The 16569-nt window shown below is 49.2% G+C and overlaps 2 protein-coding genes across 2 annotated transcripts in view; one reads left to right on the forward strand and one right to left on the reverse strand.

Annotated features, from left to right (window-relative positions):
• Positions 1–1642, forward strand: part of SLC35B2 (solute carrier family 35 member B2) — a 3772-nt gene extending 2130 nt beyond the window's left edge. Inside the window, exon 4 of the mRNA XM_029244205.1 lies at positions 86–1642. Coding sequence (XP_029100038.1) covers positions 86–1024 — 939 coding nt within the window. The 3' untranslated portion in view covers positions 1025–1642. The remainder of the gene's footprint in view (positions 1–85) is intronic.
• A 1755-nt stretch (positions 1643–3397) lies between these two features.
• On the reverse strand, positions 3398–9377 carry HSP90AB1 (heat shock protein 90 alpha family class B member 1). Its single transcript, XM_029243432.1, has 12 exons — positions 9137–9377; positions 7626–7772; positions 7095–7301; positions 6833–6992; positions 6551–6684; positions 6137–6445; positions 5553–5718; positions 5158–5348; positions 4897–5044; positions 4507–4775; positions 3888–4221; positions 3398–3777 (listed from the first exon to the last, which is right to left on the reverse strand). Exons 2-12 carry the CDS (start codon positions 7770–7772, stop codon positions 3668–3670), a joined length of 2175 nt encoding a protein of 724 aa, XP_029099265.1. The 5' UTR covers positions 9137–9377; the 3' UTR covers positions 3398–3667.
• Between the last annotated feature and the right edge of the window lie 7192 nt (positions 9378–16569).

Here is a 16569-nt window from a genome sequence, read left to right on the forward strand (position 1 = left end):
GCTCATCTCCTCTCCCTCCGCCCTCCCCGTCCAGGTGTCTTTCCTTCTCCTGCTCATCTCCTCTCCCTCCGCCCTCCCCGTCCAGGTGTCTTATCTGACGTGGGGAGTGCTGCAGGAAAGAGTGATGACCCGCAGCTACGGGGCCACGGCCACACTGCCAGGTGAGCGCTTCTCGGACTCACAGTTCCTGGTGCTAATGAACCGCGTCCTGGCACTGACGGTGTCTGGCCTCTACTGCATCTTATGCAAGCAGCCCCGGCATGGGGCACCCATGTACCGGTACTCCTTCGCCAGCCTGTCGAATGTGCTCAGCAGCTGGTGCCAGTATGAAGCTCTCAAGTTCGTCAGCTTCCCCACCCAGGTGCTGGCCAAGGCCTCCAAGGTGATCCCTGTTATGCTGATGGGAAAATTGGTGTCTCGGCGCAGCTATGAGCACTGGGAATATCTGACCGCCGGCCTCGTCTCCATCGGGGTCAGCATGTTTCTGCTGTCCAGCGGACCGGAGCCCCACAGCTCCCCGGCCACCACGCTCTCAGGCCTCATCCTGTTGGCAGGTTACATTGCCTTCGACAGCTTCACCTCCAACTGGCAGGATGCCCTGTTCGCCTATAAGATGTCATCGGTGCAAATGATGTTTGGGGTCAACTTCTTCTCCTGCCTCTTCACAGTGGGCTCCCTGCTAGAGCAGGGGGCTCTCCTGGAGGGCGTCCGCTTCATGGGGCGACACAGCGAGTTTGCCGCCCACACCCTGCTGCTGTCCATCTGCTCTGCATGTGGCCAGCTCTTCATCTTCTACACCATTGGGCAGTTTGGGGCTGCCGTCTTCACCATCATCATGACCCTCCGCCAGGCTTTTGCCATCCTCCTCTCCTGCCTTCTCTACGGCCACACTGTCACTGTGGTGGGGGGCCTGGGGGTGGCTGTGGTCTTCGCTGCCCTCCTGCTCCGAGTCTACGCCCGGGGCCGCCTAAAGCAGCGGGGAAAGAAGGTCGTGCCAGTCGAGTCATCTGTGCAGAAGGTTTGAGGGGCCTGAGCGATGAAGTGAATAGGACCCTCTCACCGTACCAGTTTTCCTGTCCTACTGTAACTTCTCGGAGGCGGCAGGCTCTAGGGCAAAATGCAGGTTTCTCAGTATCACAGACCAGCTCTGCAGTTGGGGGTAGGGAGCCCAGGAGGCAGCCTTCCCCTTTGCCTTAAGTCCCCCATCCTCTAGTGGGCAGGATTCTTCCCAGGGTGGCAATGATAGTGGGAAGGGGCAGGGGGCAGTATTGAGAAGGCAGCGGCACCTTCCAAAGCTCCTCCCTCCAATTCCCTGAAGTCTTGCCCTGTAGGCTCTGCCAACGCCTCACCTGTGCTCGTCCTCTACCTTGAATACCCACCCTTTCAGACTCCGAGAGACCTGCGTTTCTTACTCTGGCGAGAGAAGCACAAGTGTTGTAGGCTCCAAATGCTGCTTTCCCAGGAGAGTAAGTGAAAGACGGTGCTGTGCTGCGGGAGGGTGTGGGGAGTCCCGTCCAGCACCACCCCCGCCCTCTGCTCCTGGATCCCTAGGCTCTGCTCCATGAGCCAGTTGCAGGTTTTGGTACTTTGGAAATGTAACTTTTGCTCTTATAATTTTATTTTATTAAATTAAATTGCTGCAGCAGGCTCGGTCCTGTGTTTTGGTTGACTGAAGTACAGACTTTCAACTTCAGATGGGCTATGTCCGATAAACCCATGAGAAGCTGAAAATGTGTTTAACACACCTGACATAGCTTACCCTACCTAAAACTTCCATCAGCTCAAAACATCCTACAGTTGCTGTTTAACAGGTGTCAAATATCTCATTTAACTTGTTTAATACTGGAAACGAAAAGACTGGTGGTTACGTCTACCACTTGTTTGTGGCCAGGTGGTGGCTGGGAACTGCAGCTCAGCACCCAGCCACACCAGTGAAGGTACCTCATACTGTCAGCCCAGGAAAAGATCAAAAGTAGTTCCTACTGCATGTGTGTGCTTTTGTATCAGCACAGTAAAGTCAAAAAACTTTGAGTGGAAGACCCTCTATGTGCTTTAGGAAAGGGACTTTATTTAAAGTGTTATATGGTAGTTCAAAGATACCATTTATACCTTCAGTGTTTTTTTTCTTTTAATCAGTGTTTTTTAAAATTGAAGTGTAGTTGATTTACAGTTAATTTCTGCTGTACAGGAAAGTGAATGATTGTTATATTTTTTTTAAAGTACTGTTTTCCATTATGGTTTATCGTAAGATATTGAATTGTGCACTATACGGTAGGGCCTTGTTCATCCATTCTTGTTCATATAAAAGCTTCCATCTGCTAACCCCAACCTCCCATTCCATGCCTTCCTCATCGCCCTTGGCAACCACCGGTCTGTTCTCTCCTTGATTTGATTCAGAGGTTCATTTGTGTCATATTTTACGTTCCACATGTGATTATCATATGGTATTTCTTTTACTTAGCATGGTAATCTCTTAATTGCATCCCTGTTGCTGCAAATGGCATGATTTCATTTTTTCATGGCTGAGTAGTATTCCCTTGTATATATGCACCACATCTTATCTGTCAACAGACGTTTGTTTCTGTGTCTTGGCTATTGTTAGTGCTGCTGCAGACATAGGGGTGCATCTATTTGAATTAGTTTTGTCTGGATACATGCCCAGGAGTGGATTACTGGATATGTAATTCTATTCTTAGTTTTCTGAGGAACCTCCATACTGTTTTCCTCGGTGGCTGCACCACCCTGCATTCCCACCAACAGTGTAGGAGGGTTCCCTGTTCTCCACACCCTCTCCAAGCTTTTGTTACTTGGCAGACTTTGTTTTTTGACCACGCAGCATGCAAGGATCTTAGTTCCTGAACCTGCGCCCACTGCAGTAGAAGCACAGTCTCAATCGCTGGACTGCCAGGAAGTCCTGTTATTTGCTTACTTTTTAATGTGAGGTGGTACCTCATCATCATTTTGATTTGCATTTCTCCAGTAACTATGTTGAACATCTTTTCATGTGCCTATTGGCCATGTGTATGTCTTCTTTGGAGAGATGTCTATTTAGGTCTTCTGCCCATTTTTTAACTGGATTTTTTTTAAATTAACTTGTATGAGCTGTTTGTGTTATTTTGGAAATTAAGCCCTTGTCAGTTGCATCATTTGCAAATATTTTCTCCCATTCTGTAGGTTTGCTTTTTGTTTTGTGGTTTCAAGTTTCATTAGATCCCATTTGTGTGCCTTCTAAAACTTATCAGTAACCTTTTAAAAACTTTTAAAGTCCTACTGTGTATCACGTTATCTATACTCAGGATGACGGCAGGTTAAGACTTAGGAAACAGAAACTAGGGAAACTCCAAAGGCAGCATTATACATACTTGGGGGGGGGGTCCACATGATTTGAGAAAGAAGCGTATAAAAAACCTGCATCATCTTTATTTTGCATACTTTAATTTCAGAACAAAACAAACAAAAACAACACAATACACAACATTCAAACCCCATGTCAAATGTGGAAAGGAATAGGGCTTGAGGCCCTTATATCCTGCCTTAGACAGAAGAACAGAAATAAAACCACTAGACATCAGCAGAAAGAACCAAGTGGGCCAAGGCCACTGGGGCTGCTGCTGGGGGAGCCATGGGGACACTATACAGAGAGAACAAAGTCTGCAGGTAGACATTCCTAATCTACTTCTTCCATGCGAGAGGCATCCTCATCCCCCTCAAGGGGGGGGATCTCATCAGGAACAGCAGTACCGGGCTCCTCTGCTGCCACTTCATCTTCATCAATGCCTAAAGGTAGGAAGAATGCCACCTGAGATCTGACCCAAAGAGCAGTCCAATCTGCCCACCAGACCAGTTCCTCATCTCCTTGCCACACTCAAGAGGACAAGAGTACTCACCCAAGCCTAGCTTGATCATGCGGTAGATGCGGTTGGAGTGGGTCTGGGGATCCTCAAGCGAGAAGCCGGAAGAGAGCAGTGCAGTTTCGAACAGCAGCACCACCAGGTCCTTAACAGCCTTGTCATTCTTGTCTGCCTCTGCCTTCTGCCGCAGGGTCTCCACAATGGGGTGGTCAGGATTGATCTCCAGGTGCTTTTTGGCCATCATGTAGCCCATGGTCGAGTTGTCCCGAAGTGCCTGGGCTTTCATGATGCGCTCCATGTTGGCAGTCCAGCCATAGGTGCTTGTCACAATGCAGCAGGGTGAAGACACAAGCCTATTGGAGATTGTCACCTGTGGACAGTCACAAAAACCTTGGGTTCATATTAAATCAAATTGCTACCTTGAGGCAAACGTGATACTTAAAAGTTCTGTTCTTGGGGGAAAAAAAATACCTCATCTTTGGTAAGTTTAATAGAAACAGCAGCCTTAAAATCTGCCTGGTCAAGAAAACAAAGGGTAGGATTGGCGCTAAACAAATTATGCTGCCTCAAACCACTAATTGTATAGCAACCAGAGACTGAGGGAAATAGCCCTGAAGGCATCTGTTACAAGTAACTTAGTTCCAGAGTTGCTTACCTTCTCCACCTTCTTATCCAAGATCTCTTTCATGAGTTTGCAGAGGTTCTCAAACTTAGCCTTGCTCTCCTCCATCTTCTTCTTCTCCTCCTCATCCTCAGGCAGCTCCAAGCCCTCCTTGGTAACTGAGACCAGACTCTTCCCATCAAACTCCTTGAGCTGTTGCACACAGTACTCATCTATCGGCTCTGTCATGTACACCACCTCGAAGCCCCGCTTCCGCACTCGCTCCACAAATGCAGAGTTGGCAACCTGCTCTTTGCTCTCACCTGCAGGATTACTTAGTGTGACTCAAGGGCCAGTTCCCAGGTATCCTTGAGTGCCCTCCCCTTCTCCCCACACCTCTAAGGAGAGGCTTTGATCATTGATCAGATGCAGACTCCAACGCACCAGTGATGTAATAGATGGACTTCTGGGTCTCCTTCATGCGAGACACGTATTCTGAGAGAGAAGTCATCTCATCTCCAGACTGGGAGGTATGATAGCGCAGCAGCTCAGAAAGGCGTCGCCGGTTAGTGGAGTCCTCATGGATTCCAAGCTTGAAGGGTGGAAAGAAAAATACAATCTTGCTAAGAAATAATTTATCCTCTATGTGAGTAAAAAATAATCCATCATAATTATTAAGTAAAAAAGTACTTGCTGCCTCTTTACCTTTAGATTTTTAGAGAACGCCTCATAGAATTTCTTGTAGTTCTCCTTGTCTTCTGCCAGCTCCGAGAAGAGCTCAAGGCACTTCTTAACAATGTTTTTGCGAATGACCTTCAAGATTTTGCTCTGCTGGAGCATTTCTCGGGAGATGTTCAGGGGAAGGTCTTCAGAGTCAACCACACCACGGATGAAGTCTGAAATCAAGTACGTAAGCTCAGTTTAAAAAAGGGGAGTGGAGAGAATAAAGGTATATACACAGGGTTATCCGGATTCAACAGGACCAATTTTCTCACTGAACCTTCACATGTTATGTTGCAGAGGATCCTTAATCTAAGATAAAGACTTCAGTCCCCTTGAGAATGCTGAACGCAAGCACATTAGGCCAAAAAGATACTCACTGAGATATTCTGGTATTAATTCATCACAGCTGTCCATGATAAACACACGGCGGACATAGAGTTTAATGTTGTTCTTCTTCTTTTTGTTCTCAAAGAGGTCAAAAGGAGCCCGACGAGGGATGAACAGCAATGCTCTGAATTCCAACTGACCTTCTACAGAGAAGTGCTGAAAGAAACCCAAGATAATACAACTGTGTATTTCAAAATCAGGGTGGCTTTTTGTCCCAACCCCAAATTATCCAATATTTGGAACTAAAATCTTCCCCCTAAGCACCAGGAATAGAGTGGACGCTAAGGCAACTGTTGAGAAAATTTAAGCTCTAACGCCCTAAATGAACCCAACGTGGTACAAGCTGTGTATAATCCCTGGGTCAATGAGGAAATCGTCAAATCAGGACCCTGGATGGGTAAAGCTGCCACAGAACAAGTGAGGTAACTGGGAGAAATGTCATTTCTCCACCCTGGAAGGGTCCATTAGCAAGTGAACTCATGGCATTCACAGCTCCCAGCTACCAACCAGCTGGGTAAGCTGCATTTGCCCATTATCGGCTCCTCCTATTGAGCCAACAAGTAAGGCTTCTTACCTTCACTGCCAAGTGATCTTCCCAGTCATTGGTGAGGCTCTTATAGAACTCTCCATATTCCTCCTGGGTGATGTCGTCAGGGTTTCTGGTCCAAATGGGCTTGGTCTTGTTCAGTTCTTCCTGGTCAATATACTTCTCCTTGATCTTCTTCGTCTTCTTTTTCTTGTCTTTGCCACTGTCGTCCTCCTCATCTGAGCCCACATCCTCAATCCTGGGCTTCTCCTCATCATCTTTACCTTCCTCTTCTTTCTCACCTTTCTCGTCCTCTGCCTCATCATCACTGATTTCCTTCTCGCGTTCCTTCTCCAGCTAGAAGTATCAAAGATGATAAATGCAGAATACAGAAAGCAGAAAACCAAAGGTCCATTTAGATTCTCTAAAGCATCTTCACTCGAGTTACCAGTCCATACTTACATAGAGCGTGATGGGATAACCTATGAACTGTGAGTGCTTCTTCACCACTTCTTTGACCCGCCTTTCTTCTAAGTACTCTGTCTGGTCTTCCTTAAGGTGGAGAATCACTTTGGTACCCCGCCCAATGGGCTCACCTAGAAAAAAATCAATCCAAATGGAATAAAAAATGAAACTAAACGCAAAACTGTAAAAACAACTGCTTTACAGATAAAATGCTCAAGATCTTTATTACTGTTTCCCCAGAATTCTCACCCAGACACCTTAAGAGGAAAGCTAACTTACCATGGTCAGCACGTACAGTGAAGGAACCCCCAGCAGAAGACTCCCAGGCATACTGTTCGTCATCATTGTGCTTTGTGATCACAACCACTTTCTCTGCCACTAGGTAGGCAGAATAGAAGCCAACACCAAATTGCCCAATCATGGAAATGTCTGCACCAGCCTGCCAAAAAGTTTAAGGAAGTCGAATGCAAGTTTCAAAGAAACAGCAAACCAAACACCAAAAAAATACGAATGGTGTGTGCCTAGCTAAAATACCACATACCTGAAGAGCCTCCATAAATGCTTTAGTACCAGACTTGGCAATGGTTCCCAAATTATTTACAAGATCAGCTTTGGTCATGCCAATGCCAGTGTCTACCAGAGTCAGGGTGCGCTCCTGGGGGTTGGGGATGATGTCAATTTTCAACTCTTTACCACTGTCCAATTTGGAAGGATCTGTCAGGCTCTCATAACGAATCTTGTCCAAGGCCTGGAAATACAAATTTCAGTTTTACAATTCTGCTTCCTTAAAGCCCATTTCACCCAAAAGAGAAAACTTTTTTTTAATTCCCAAATACCCTCAATCTGATTACCCATTTAACTTGTAGTTTGACCGCATCAAACTATAGTCTCTATCCACATCTATCCACCTACCCACCACGGAATAAAGCAACCCTCTTTGTAACTGCAGCAAATTTATATCCCCTTCAACAATGAACACCACAAAATGCCAAACCACCCCTTCTCCTTTTTTGCGTGTGGAGTACTTGAAAAACAAAAGACAAACGCCAATGAAAACACCCAAGGCACTCACATCGGAAGCGTTACTGATCAACTCCCGAAGAAAAATCTCCTTGTTGGAGTAGAAGGTATTGATGATAAGAGACATGAGCTGGGCAATTTCTGCCTGGAAAGCAAAAGTCTCCACCTCCTCCTCTCCATGATGCACTTCCTCAGGCATCTAAAATAAGAAAACTCAAGAATTTAAGACTACTAGAGTTCCCCCCGGTTACAATAAAAACATTAAGAGATTCAATTCAAACTCTTCTGAGCTGTGTACCGAGACAAAATCCTTTCCTGTAAAAATTTCAGGCTGCAACCTTAGACGGAAAACAATGGGGAGAGGGGGTGTGCCTAACACACTCGATGAAACGTGTAAAGGTTTCTTGTACTTTGGAACCAAACCACTGTTAAAATGATCCCTAGATCAGCATCACCTGGTAATTTGTTAGGCATGCAGAGTATCGCCCCTAACCCAGGTATCTCGAATGCAAGTAATAACTCCAGTTAATTCACACACACACTTAAATATGCAAATCCCTACAGTTCTACCATTTTGGGTGGGGGGACCTCCAACATGACTAGTTTTACGTTAAAAAGGGCAATGACTTGAAACTGCTCTCCCATGAGGCATCTCCAAGCAGATATGGGATTACTGCCTCACGTGCTAGGGAAAGCTAACTCGAGAGATCGGTGGGATGCCCACCCAGGGTGGCTATTAAGACAAAGAACCGATAAAGTAAAAGCTCCTCCGTGACCCCTGAGCACACGCGAGTGAAATGCAGGTCCAACCCAAACACAACTAAGATGGTGGCTGTAATCGGCTGGGGCGACTCTAGTCCTTGCCGGACATGCGTCGGCCAGGACCACGCGGGAAGGGGGCGCCACCGCGCAGCCTCCCTTCGCCCCAGCATCCGGGCACCAGGGCGGGGCACTGGGCTCCAGAAGCTTCCAGAACAATCTCAGCTCTCGAGAAGGGGCGGGGGAGGAATAAACCCATGAATCCCAGAGCCTGCCCCCTCCCCTCTCCCGTCCCTCCTCCTGCACCAAGACCGCAGGCCAGAGGCGACGGAAAACATCTCTCGCCGCAGACCCTCCCGGAAAGCACCCGAAAAAACTTAAAAACCGCGTCCAACAGAAAAGATGGCAAAACCTGATCAGGACCGGGCTGTGCTGAGTCACACCGAGCGCGCACACCCACAACCCTTGGGGACCCTCCGGCGCCCCGTAGCCGCGTCCGGAAGTGGAGAGGCAAACATGGCAGCGTCCCGGGCCGGCGCGGCCACCACGTGCAGCTGCCCACTAGCCCAGACCCACTCCGCGGCCCACCTCGCCCATAGCTAATACCTGCCTAGAAGCAGCCCCGCCACCAACACAGAAAAGAGGCTGAACTCAAGAGCTCCCTCCCACCCTCAACAAAAAATAGGAGCGTTATCCCAAAAGCCGCCCCAACACAACAAAATGTGGGAGTCGGAAAGGACACGAAAGACGAAGACAACTCGGAAGACCAATCTAACCTGAAAAGCCCGAAGATTGCAGCCTTACCTTAAAGAATAAGAATCGCAGACACTAGAGAGCTGAGCGGGCAAGGACTGCCTCAACCGCACTCGCCGCAACAAGGGCGCACGGGGGTGACTCAAGAGAACGGCTGTACGCCCCCAGTCGCCTTATATAAGACGAAGCACAGCCTAGCTGCCCGCCCCCGGATCCCTCCGCCTTAAAGGAGGATGCCTGTCAGCACCGCACCTGCCATCGCCCGCCCACCTTGACGTCATGGTCCAAAATAGGGGAGGGGGCGGTGAAGAACGGGAGCAGCCGGCCTCAGTCTGCACGGGGAGCGCACGTATTTACTCGTTTTCATAGCCCTGTCTCTGCGCTTCCAAGACAGGACACCATCAAAAATAGATGTTGGGAATGCTCTCATGACGTAAGCGGCGGATCAGGGGCGAGGACCCCCACTGACCTCCGTAGAAACCTGTAGTGCAGGCGTCTCCACACCCAAGAGTCCCGGCCTCGAAGGACGCCTAAAAAGTGGCCAACCACTCCCACCTACGCTCCCAGGCTCGATCTCCCTTTAGAATCTTCGCTACACATTCCAACAGACCAATAAGGGGAAGGGGGTCTTTTCCGCGGGCGGTGCGGAATCGGAAGCCCAACTCTGGGCAGCCCGGGGAATCCCGGGCAGCCCGGGGAATCCCGGCCCTCCCGGGGGCAGGGCCAGCGTTTCGCCGCGGGGCGTGGCTCCGGCTGCTGTAAGGTTGCCGGCTCCGGCTGGCGGGGGACTCTTTGCCTGCATGCGGCGGAAGGAGCCACGGCGGCGGTACTGCGATGCTTCCAGCAGGTTCCAGGCCCGCCTAGGCGGTCCCGCCCCGCCCCCTTCCCTCGAGGCTCCGCCCCTCCCTCTGCGGCCTGGGCTGTGCCTCTGCGGCGGCTCCGCCCCGCGACCGTTCTGCTAGGACCCTGGGGTTGAAGTGGGCTGCCCTAATCCCGTTTACTGTAGGAAACTGCAGGGGGCACCCTTTACCCCACCTGCCAGGCCCAGCTAGTCCAGCACTGCGTCTGGGGTTGGGATTGACCCCACTTCTACCCCATCAATCACACGGGCTGTTGGGGCAGCTCTAAGGGCGCCGCCTTCAGAGAGCGGAAACTGGGGATGGGGTCGCTACGCGATGGACCCTCCCCAGCTTCTGCAGCCTTCTGGAGCGCAGAGACATGCACATCGAGTTCTCAGTCTGGTTTCTTTTTTTCCCCCCCATTCTTCTCTCTTTCTGCAGCTGCTTAGATCTGGGGAGGGTCTGGTCTCCAAGGACCCCTCTGCAGGGTGGCAGAAGTTCTTGGAGGCAGCATGAAGACTCTGGCCAGAGTGTAGCCCGCTCCAGGCGGTTGGAACCACGTCGTTCCCCTTCAGCGGTGGCGCCGGAAGCTCCAAGCCACGGGCCTGCCCAGCGAGCTGCGGGACGCCGTGCCTCTTCTGGCTCTGCCCCTTTTGCGTTTCCTCCGGCTGATGAGCTGTCCTTGCCTTTCCAAGGCCTCATCTTGGAAGCCTACTGGACCCACAGACCCTCCAGGAGAGAATGGCCACCCCCTACGCTGTGACCTTGTGGATGTCCAGCAACTCCCTTCGTGGCCCACTTTGTCGGCCCCTGGCTTGCTGTGGAGGGCTTCCCCCACTACCACCCGCGGACCTCCCTCAGCAGCCCTGGTGCCCAGTCTTATTCTTTCGTATCTTCTTGGTTTATGTGTTCAGTTTCAAGGAACAAAGGACTCTTGCTTTCTTTTTCCTCGTCCCACACTCCAGACCTCATCAACCCTGCCATCACTACCTCAATTTCATCTCTCCTTACACTTCCACTCCCCTTCTTTATGGTCTGGGAGGAGTCAGTGAGTGGGGGAAGGGCCGTGGTGCTGCTGCTAGGAGGCCCCCCGGATGCTGTGTTCCTGATGGAAACCTCAAACCAGGAGCGTCACCCCCCAACACACCCTCCCTCCCCCTGGGCAGAAGGGGGCTAGTTAATTAAACACCTGCTCCCTGGTTCACAAAGAGGATTCACAACATCTCACAGTCCTGTGAAGAGGTGGGAGTGAATCTGCACATTCTAGAAACTGGGCGAGGAAGGCTTCAGTGAGTACCCCAGGATGGGTCAGCTCAGAGCCTTTGCTTCGCTAACTCCCTTGCTCCCTGATCCAGAAATGGAGTGGGAATGCTGTTTCTTCTCCCAGGACTCAGGCCCAAAGCATAGCAAGAATCACTCCTGTGGACCAGTGTCAGGATCAGAGATTCCTCGGGGGTTTCCTAATGGGAAAATCTCAAATCTCGCACCAGCACAGAAATTCTGCTTTCTCTTCCAGAAATCTTCAGGATGACTTCTCCAGCTCATTGACACTCACTAATCCCCTGTGAGCCTTGTCTGAGGATACAGAGATGCGTAAACAGGACAAGGAGCCCTTAGCCCACTAGGGGGAGCTGCAGCAGACCAAGTGCGAATCAGAGCACCTGGCAGCAAGGGAGAAGCCTCAGTTTCCCAGCTCAGCCTGGGTAAGGGGGCAGGCTCAGGGCTACATGGCACAGGTCTACTCCCCAGCAAAGGGAAAGCATGGGAAAGGCACAGCCCTGCCAGAGGGACCACAGCCCAGGAACCCTCAAGGGAGGCAGGAGTCACTGAAAGTGACCCTGCAGGCAGGGATTAGGTCACAGAGGGCCACAATGCCATGCTAAGTAGTTCTGACCTTAACTTAGGGTCAGGGAAGCCACTGAAGGCTATTAAAGATGACTTAACCCCCGCTGAATCCCCAGAAGCCTATTCCCAGCAGCATTTGCAACCCTTGATGTTCCCGAGATACCCTTTATTCCCGACCAGGCCTCAAAGACCAAGCCCAACCTTCTGCTGTTTGGAGGGCAGCCAGGTGAAGCAAGGACTGATAAACTATGGCCTGCAGTTGGTGGGCTTATCACTTGTTTTTGTATGGCCTGTGGATAAGAATGGTTTTTACATTGTTTAATGGTTGAAAAAACATCAAAGGGAAGATAATATTTTGGCATGTGAAAAGTATAGGAAATTTGAATTTATGTCCATAAAGTTTTACTGAAACAAGCTCTACTATTTGTTTACACGTTGTCTTTGGCTAGTTTCACACTGTAATAAGGGAGTTGATAGTTGTGACAGAGACCATATAGCTTGCAAAGTCTAAAATATTTACCCCCTCACCTTTTACAGAAAAGCTTTGCAGACCCCTGATCTAGCTAAAGCTAAGTAGGGCCTCGGAGGGAGCACAGACTCAGCCTGGGCAGAGGCCTCCGGCTGCCGCTCGGACTGGGACTTCTCCTAGTTAGGAAGCACCACTGGCCTTTCAAGGAGGTCAGGGGGCCACTGAGGGGAGCTTAGATAAGGGGCCATGGATGAATCAAGCAACCGGAGGCATCAGGACGTCAGGGCCTATTTAAGCATGGGGAGTAGCTCTGGCTCCTTAACCTCCAGAACAAGCAGCCTTCCAAGCTCAGCGCCTGCCAGGCGTGCCCTATCAGTTCTGGTCTTCCCAGTTCCACCAGGCTTACATCTCTGAATTCCTGAGCTGACATCCTCCTGGGCCAACAGACCTGATGTTCAGATATGTTGGACAGCTGAGCAGGTCTGCATGGCCAACCAGGGCTCCAGCTCTTTGCCTCAGTCTCCATGTTCTGCGGGGACATGTCTCTTTGCACCACTTTCGCTCATTTGATTGTTAGTATGTTATTTTTTGATGCAATGGCACATGGAAATGTGCCTTCATTTTCTGTTTCCTGGAGAGTTTGAAAAACGATTGTTGTGTATCGATCCCACAACTTGGTAGGCTACCTTACTAATTTTTAATTCGTCTGTCAGTCTTTTGTTGTTTTCTGGTACAACCCTAGCTATCATCTGAGAACAGTGATAGCTTGGTTTCTGCCTTTCTAACCCTTGTATCTCATATTTCTTGTTACACTGCAGCAGCTAGGACCAGCAGAACAATGACGTGTGGAAACAGTGATTCTGGGCATCCCTGTCTTTCTGATCGGAAAAGGAACACTTCATCATTGAGCATATTTTCTTTCTGCTCTTAACTTGTTCTACATCTTAATCTGAATGGGTGTCAAAATTATTTTCTGCATCTATTGAGAATACTGTTTTTAAAATTTCCTTAGTCTATTTGTGTTTAATTTGTTAATAGACTAACATTAGACTGAAATTATCCATTTCTTTAAAGTTTTGTAGAACTCACCTATAAAAATGCCTGTTTCTGTTGTTTCCTATATGAAAATATTTTAACTAGGAACTCAAATTTTTTAATGGCATAGGTCCATTCAGGTTTTCTACTACTCCTTGAGTGAATTTTAATAATTTTTCTGGATGTTCCTTGAAAGCTTTAAAGATTATTGCATACTATTTCCTTTGACTATCTTTTTAGTCTCTGTTCTATCTCAAGTATGTCCCCTTTTTTCACTCCTAAAATTGTTTTTCATGTCTTTTCCCTTTTTTCCTGATCAGTTTCACGAACAATTTATCTATTTTTTTTTTAATTTATCTATTTTATTACATAATTTGTTTTCTGCTTCTTTAATTCTTTAATTTCTTTACTTTATTCCTTTCTTTTTTTTAATTTCTGCTAAACTTTTTCTCATTATTTCTACTTTTTGAGGGTCAGGTCTGTTGTTCTTTTTCTATTTTCTTAACTTTAATACTTAGCACATTAAATTTCATCCTTTCCCCTTTTCAGACATAAGGATTTAAGACTATAAATTTCTTTTCAAGTACTATTTTAGCTATATCCCACAAGTTTCAATATGTAGAATTTTTTATTATAATTCAGTTTTAAGGATTTTGATTCCCCTTATGGTATCTCTGTTGATCAGAGATCAGTTGTATCTGTTTAAAATGTTCAGTTATTTTTATATTATCTTTTCATTATGTTGTAGACATACAATGGTGTGTATGATACTGAACTTTTGTATTTGAGACTTCCTTTGTAATCTAGGATGTGGTTAATATTTATAAACACCCCATGTGCGCTTGAGAAAAATATCTATTGATATTACCTAGTTGTTGGATAGGTCTAAATATGTTAAATCTATTAAATCAAGCCAGTTAATTGTGTTGTTCCAAACAAACAAAAATCCCACTTGGAGACTCCCCGGGATGAAGCTTGGAGAAGGGGGAGGCTGGAGGTGTGGAGCTCACACAGGGGTGGGGAGGCACGGTGTACACATTCTCTGAGGTAGGATGATAAAAGTGGGGCGGAGGGGAGGACCACTCTGGGCTGGAGGGGTCAAGAAGTCTGTTTTAGGCATTGTGGGGCACCAAGGAGAGATGTCCAGGAGGCAGAGGCTGATGGCTGAAGTCATGGGCAAGAACAAAATCTCTCAGGGGAGTGGGGTGAGAAAGCCAGAAATTGTGGTCTAAGCCATTCTGGAATTGTAAATAGAGCATCTTTGGTAACCTCCTCTTTAATACCCATATCAGCGTGTCTTGACTCTCTAATGGCATAGTATCTGTGGCCTGGGGGTGTGACTGAGTCCTGCCTACCTGCCGTTGTCAGCCCAGCCCAGAAATGTCTGTCCTCCTCCTGCTGTCACACCCACCAGGCATCGCTTTCTGTCTTGGGCGTTATTTAGTGTTCCAGGCCCCCTTTGACGAAGAAGCTAAAACGTAACCCTAAATTGGTTCAGCCCAGAGCAGATTATAGGCAGAGAAAGGTGCAGGGGGCGGGTGACACCACAAACAACCCTGACCTACTTAACTGTTCTGCCTGCCACCTGTCCTGCCCCAGGCACAAGTCACTGCTCAATGTGCAGGTCTCAACTGGCTGGATTTCTAGGTCATCCACTGGGCCCAGTGCCTGCCTGGCCCACCTGCACCAGATAAAGGATCAGTAGGGCTGTGGTACTTACTGCTGGTGGGTGGTGAGGAACTCACAAACAGGAGGCACTGAGGTTACACATCAGGAAGGACCTTGCTGGTTTCAGCTGGGAAGGATGTCATGCGAGTGAGTTCAGGATCCTAGGAGGCTTAGGATCCCTGGAATGTGAAAAGAAAAGATGCCTCTCTGGAATGTTTTGGAGGCTGGGAGGAAGGTGCACCAAGCCTGCATTACATGGCCCCCTATCTCATGAGGCCGTGTACCTTTCCATGCTCTTCACTGCCTGGGAAGTCGTGTGTGTGTGTGTGTGTGTGTGTGTGTGTGTGACAGAGGGAGGGAGGGAGTGTGTGTGTGAGAGAGAGAGGGAGGGAGGGTGTGTGTGTGTGTGAGAGAGAGACAGAGAGAGAGTGGGAGGGAGGGAGGGAGATGGAGAGGGAGAAAGACGAGGACTGAGAGAAACAGAGACTTAAACTTACCTGGTGCTTTGCAGTTTACAAAATATTTTTCTATCCTTTAAACTTTTCAGCCTCGGTTTTCTGGAGTAAAACAGGCATGGCAATAGTCAGCACTCCATAGGATTATTAGCTCAGTGGAGTCAGTATATGTACGAGGAGCGACAGGTGAACGTTATTCATTAACTCAGTGGAGTTTCACAACCGGGAGAGGTAGGCAAGGCAAGTAGTATTACCCCTGCTTTACAGTTAAGCGGCTCCGAGATGGAAAGTGCCTGGCTCAAGGTCACCCGGACTTAAGGGGCAGTAGAGTCTGGACCCCCATCTAACAGGGGTCAGATGAGAGGGGCTGCGTGGATAGAGGCCGCGCTCCGGCCAGGGGGCGCGCGCGTCACGGGTGACGTCACTTCCCCCTCTAGCGGCGGGCGGGGCTGAGCAGAACCCAGGTTCCTCTCGTTCGAGCCCCGGCCCAGCGGTTCTCGGCTGTCCCGCCCGAAGGCTGTGGCCGTTCGCACTTGGCTGGGATGAAGGAAATGAGGCCTGGCTCTCGAAGCTTCGGGGGCTGAAGATGCGGGGGAGGGGGCCGAACGGCATGCATGGGGAGCAGCGAGCCCACCAGGCTGAGGTCATTCTAATGACTCTTGGCACCACGTGTCTCTAGGGTCCTCATCTCCTGCACCCAGGCTCTGCCGCAGACCCCCTTAATTTCCTTAGAAAGCCGTACATGTTACCCCGTTTAAAGAACAAGGGAGCTGGGCCACAGAGGATATAGGTGGCTCGTGCAAGGTGACACAACTGGTACTTGGCAGGCCCAAAATGGAATCCTAGGCTCTGAATCTGAACCATCACCCAACCCGCAGGAAGGCATGGGAGGGGGTAGCTGTCATGAGCAGAAGCCTCTGCTTTGTGGGGTCCCGCTGACTCATTTAGCACTTGCCCGGCTGTCTGGAGCCAGAACGCCAGGGGCTGACTGGCAGGTAGCACCAGGACCGCCGAAGCTGTGAGGGGCTCTAGTGAGCACATGCTCTCCCAGAGGGCACCCGTGCAGGAAGCCAGGTCGGGCGGAGATGAGCTGGAGAAGCCAAGCTGCGACAAAGGCCCCTGATGCGTTGAGGGGCGGAGCAGGGGGAACGCCGGCTTTGCCCATCTCCACAC

Source organism: Monodon monoceros, unplaced genomic scaffold (genome assembly GCF_005190385.1).
Source record: "Monodon monoceros isolate NGI ecotype Baffin Bay Population unplaced genomic scaffold, NGI_Narwhal_1 Super_Scaffold_3, whole genome shotgun sequence".
In the NCBI taxonomy this organism is placed as follows: Eukaryota; Metazoa; Chordata; class Mammalia; order Artiodactyla; family Monodontidae; genus Monodon; species Monodon monoceros.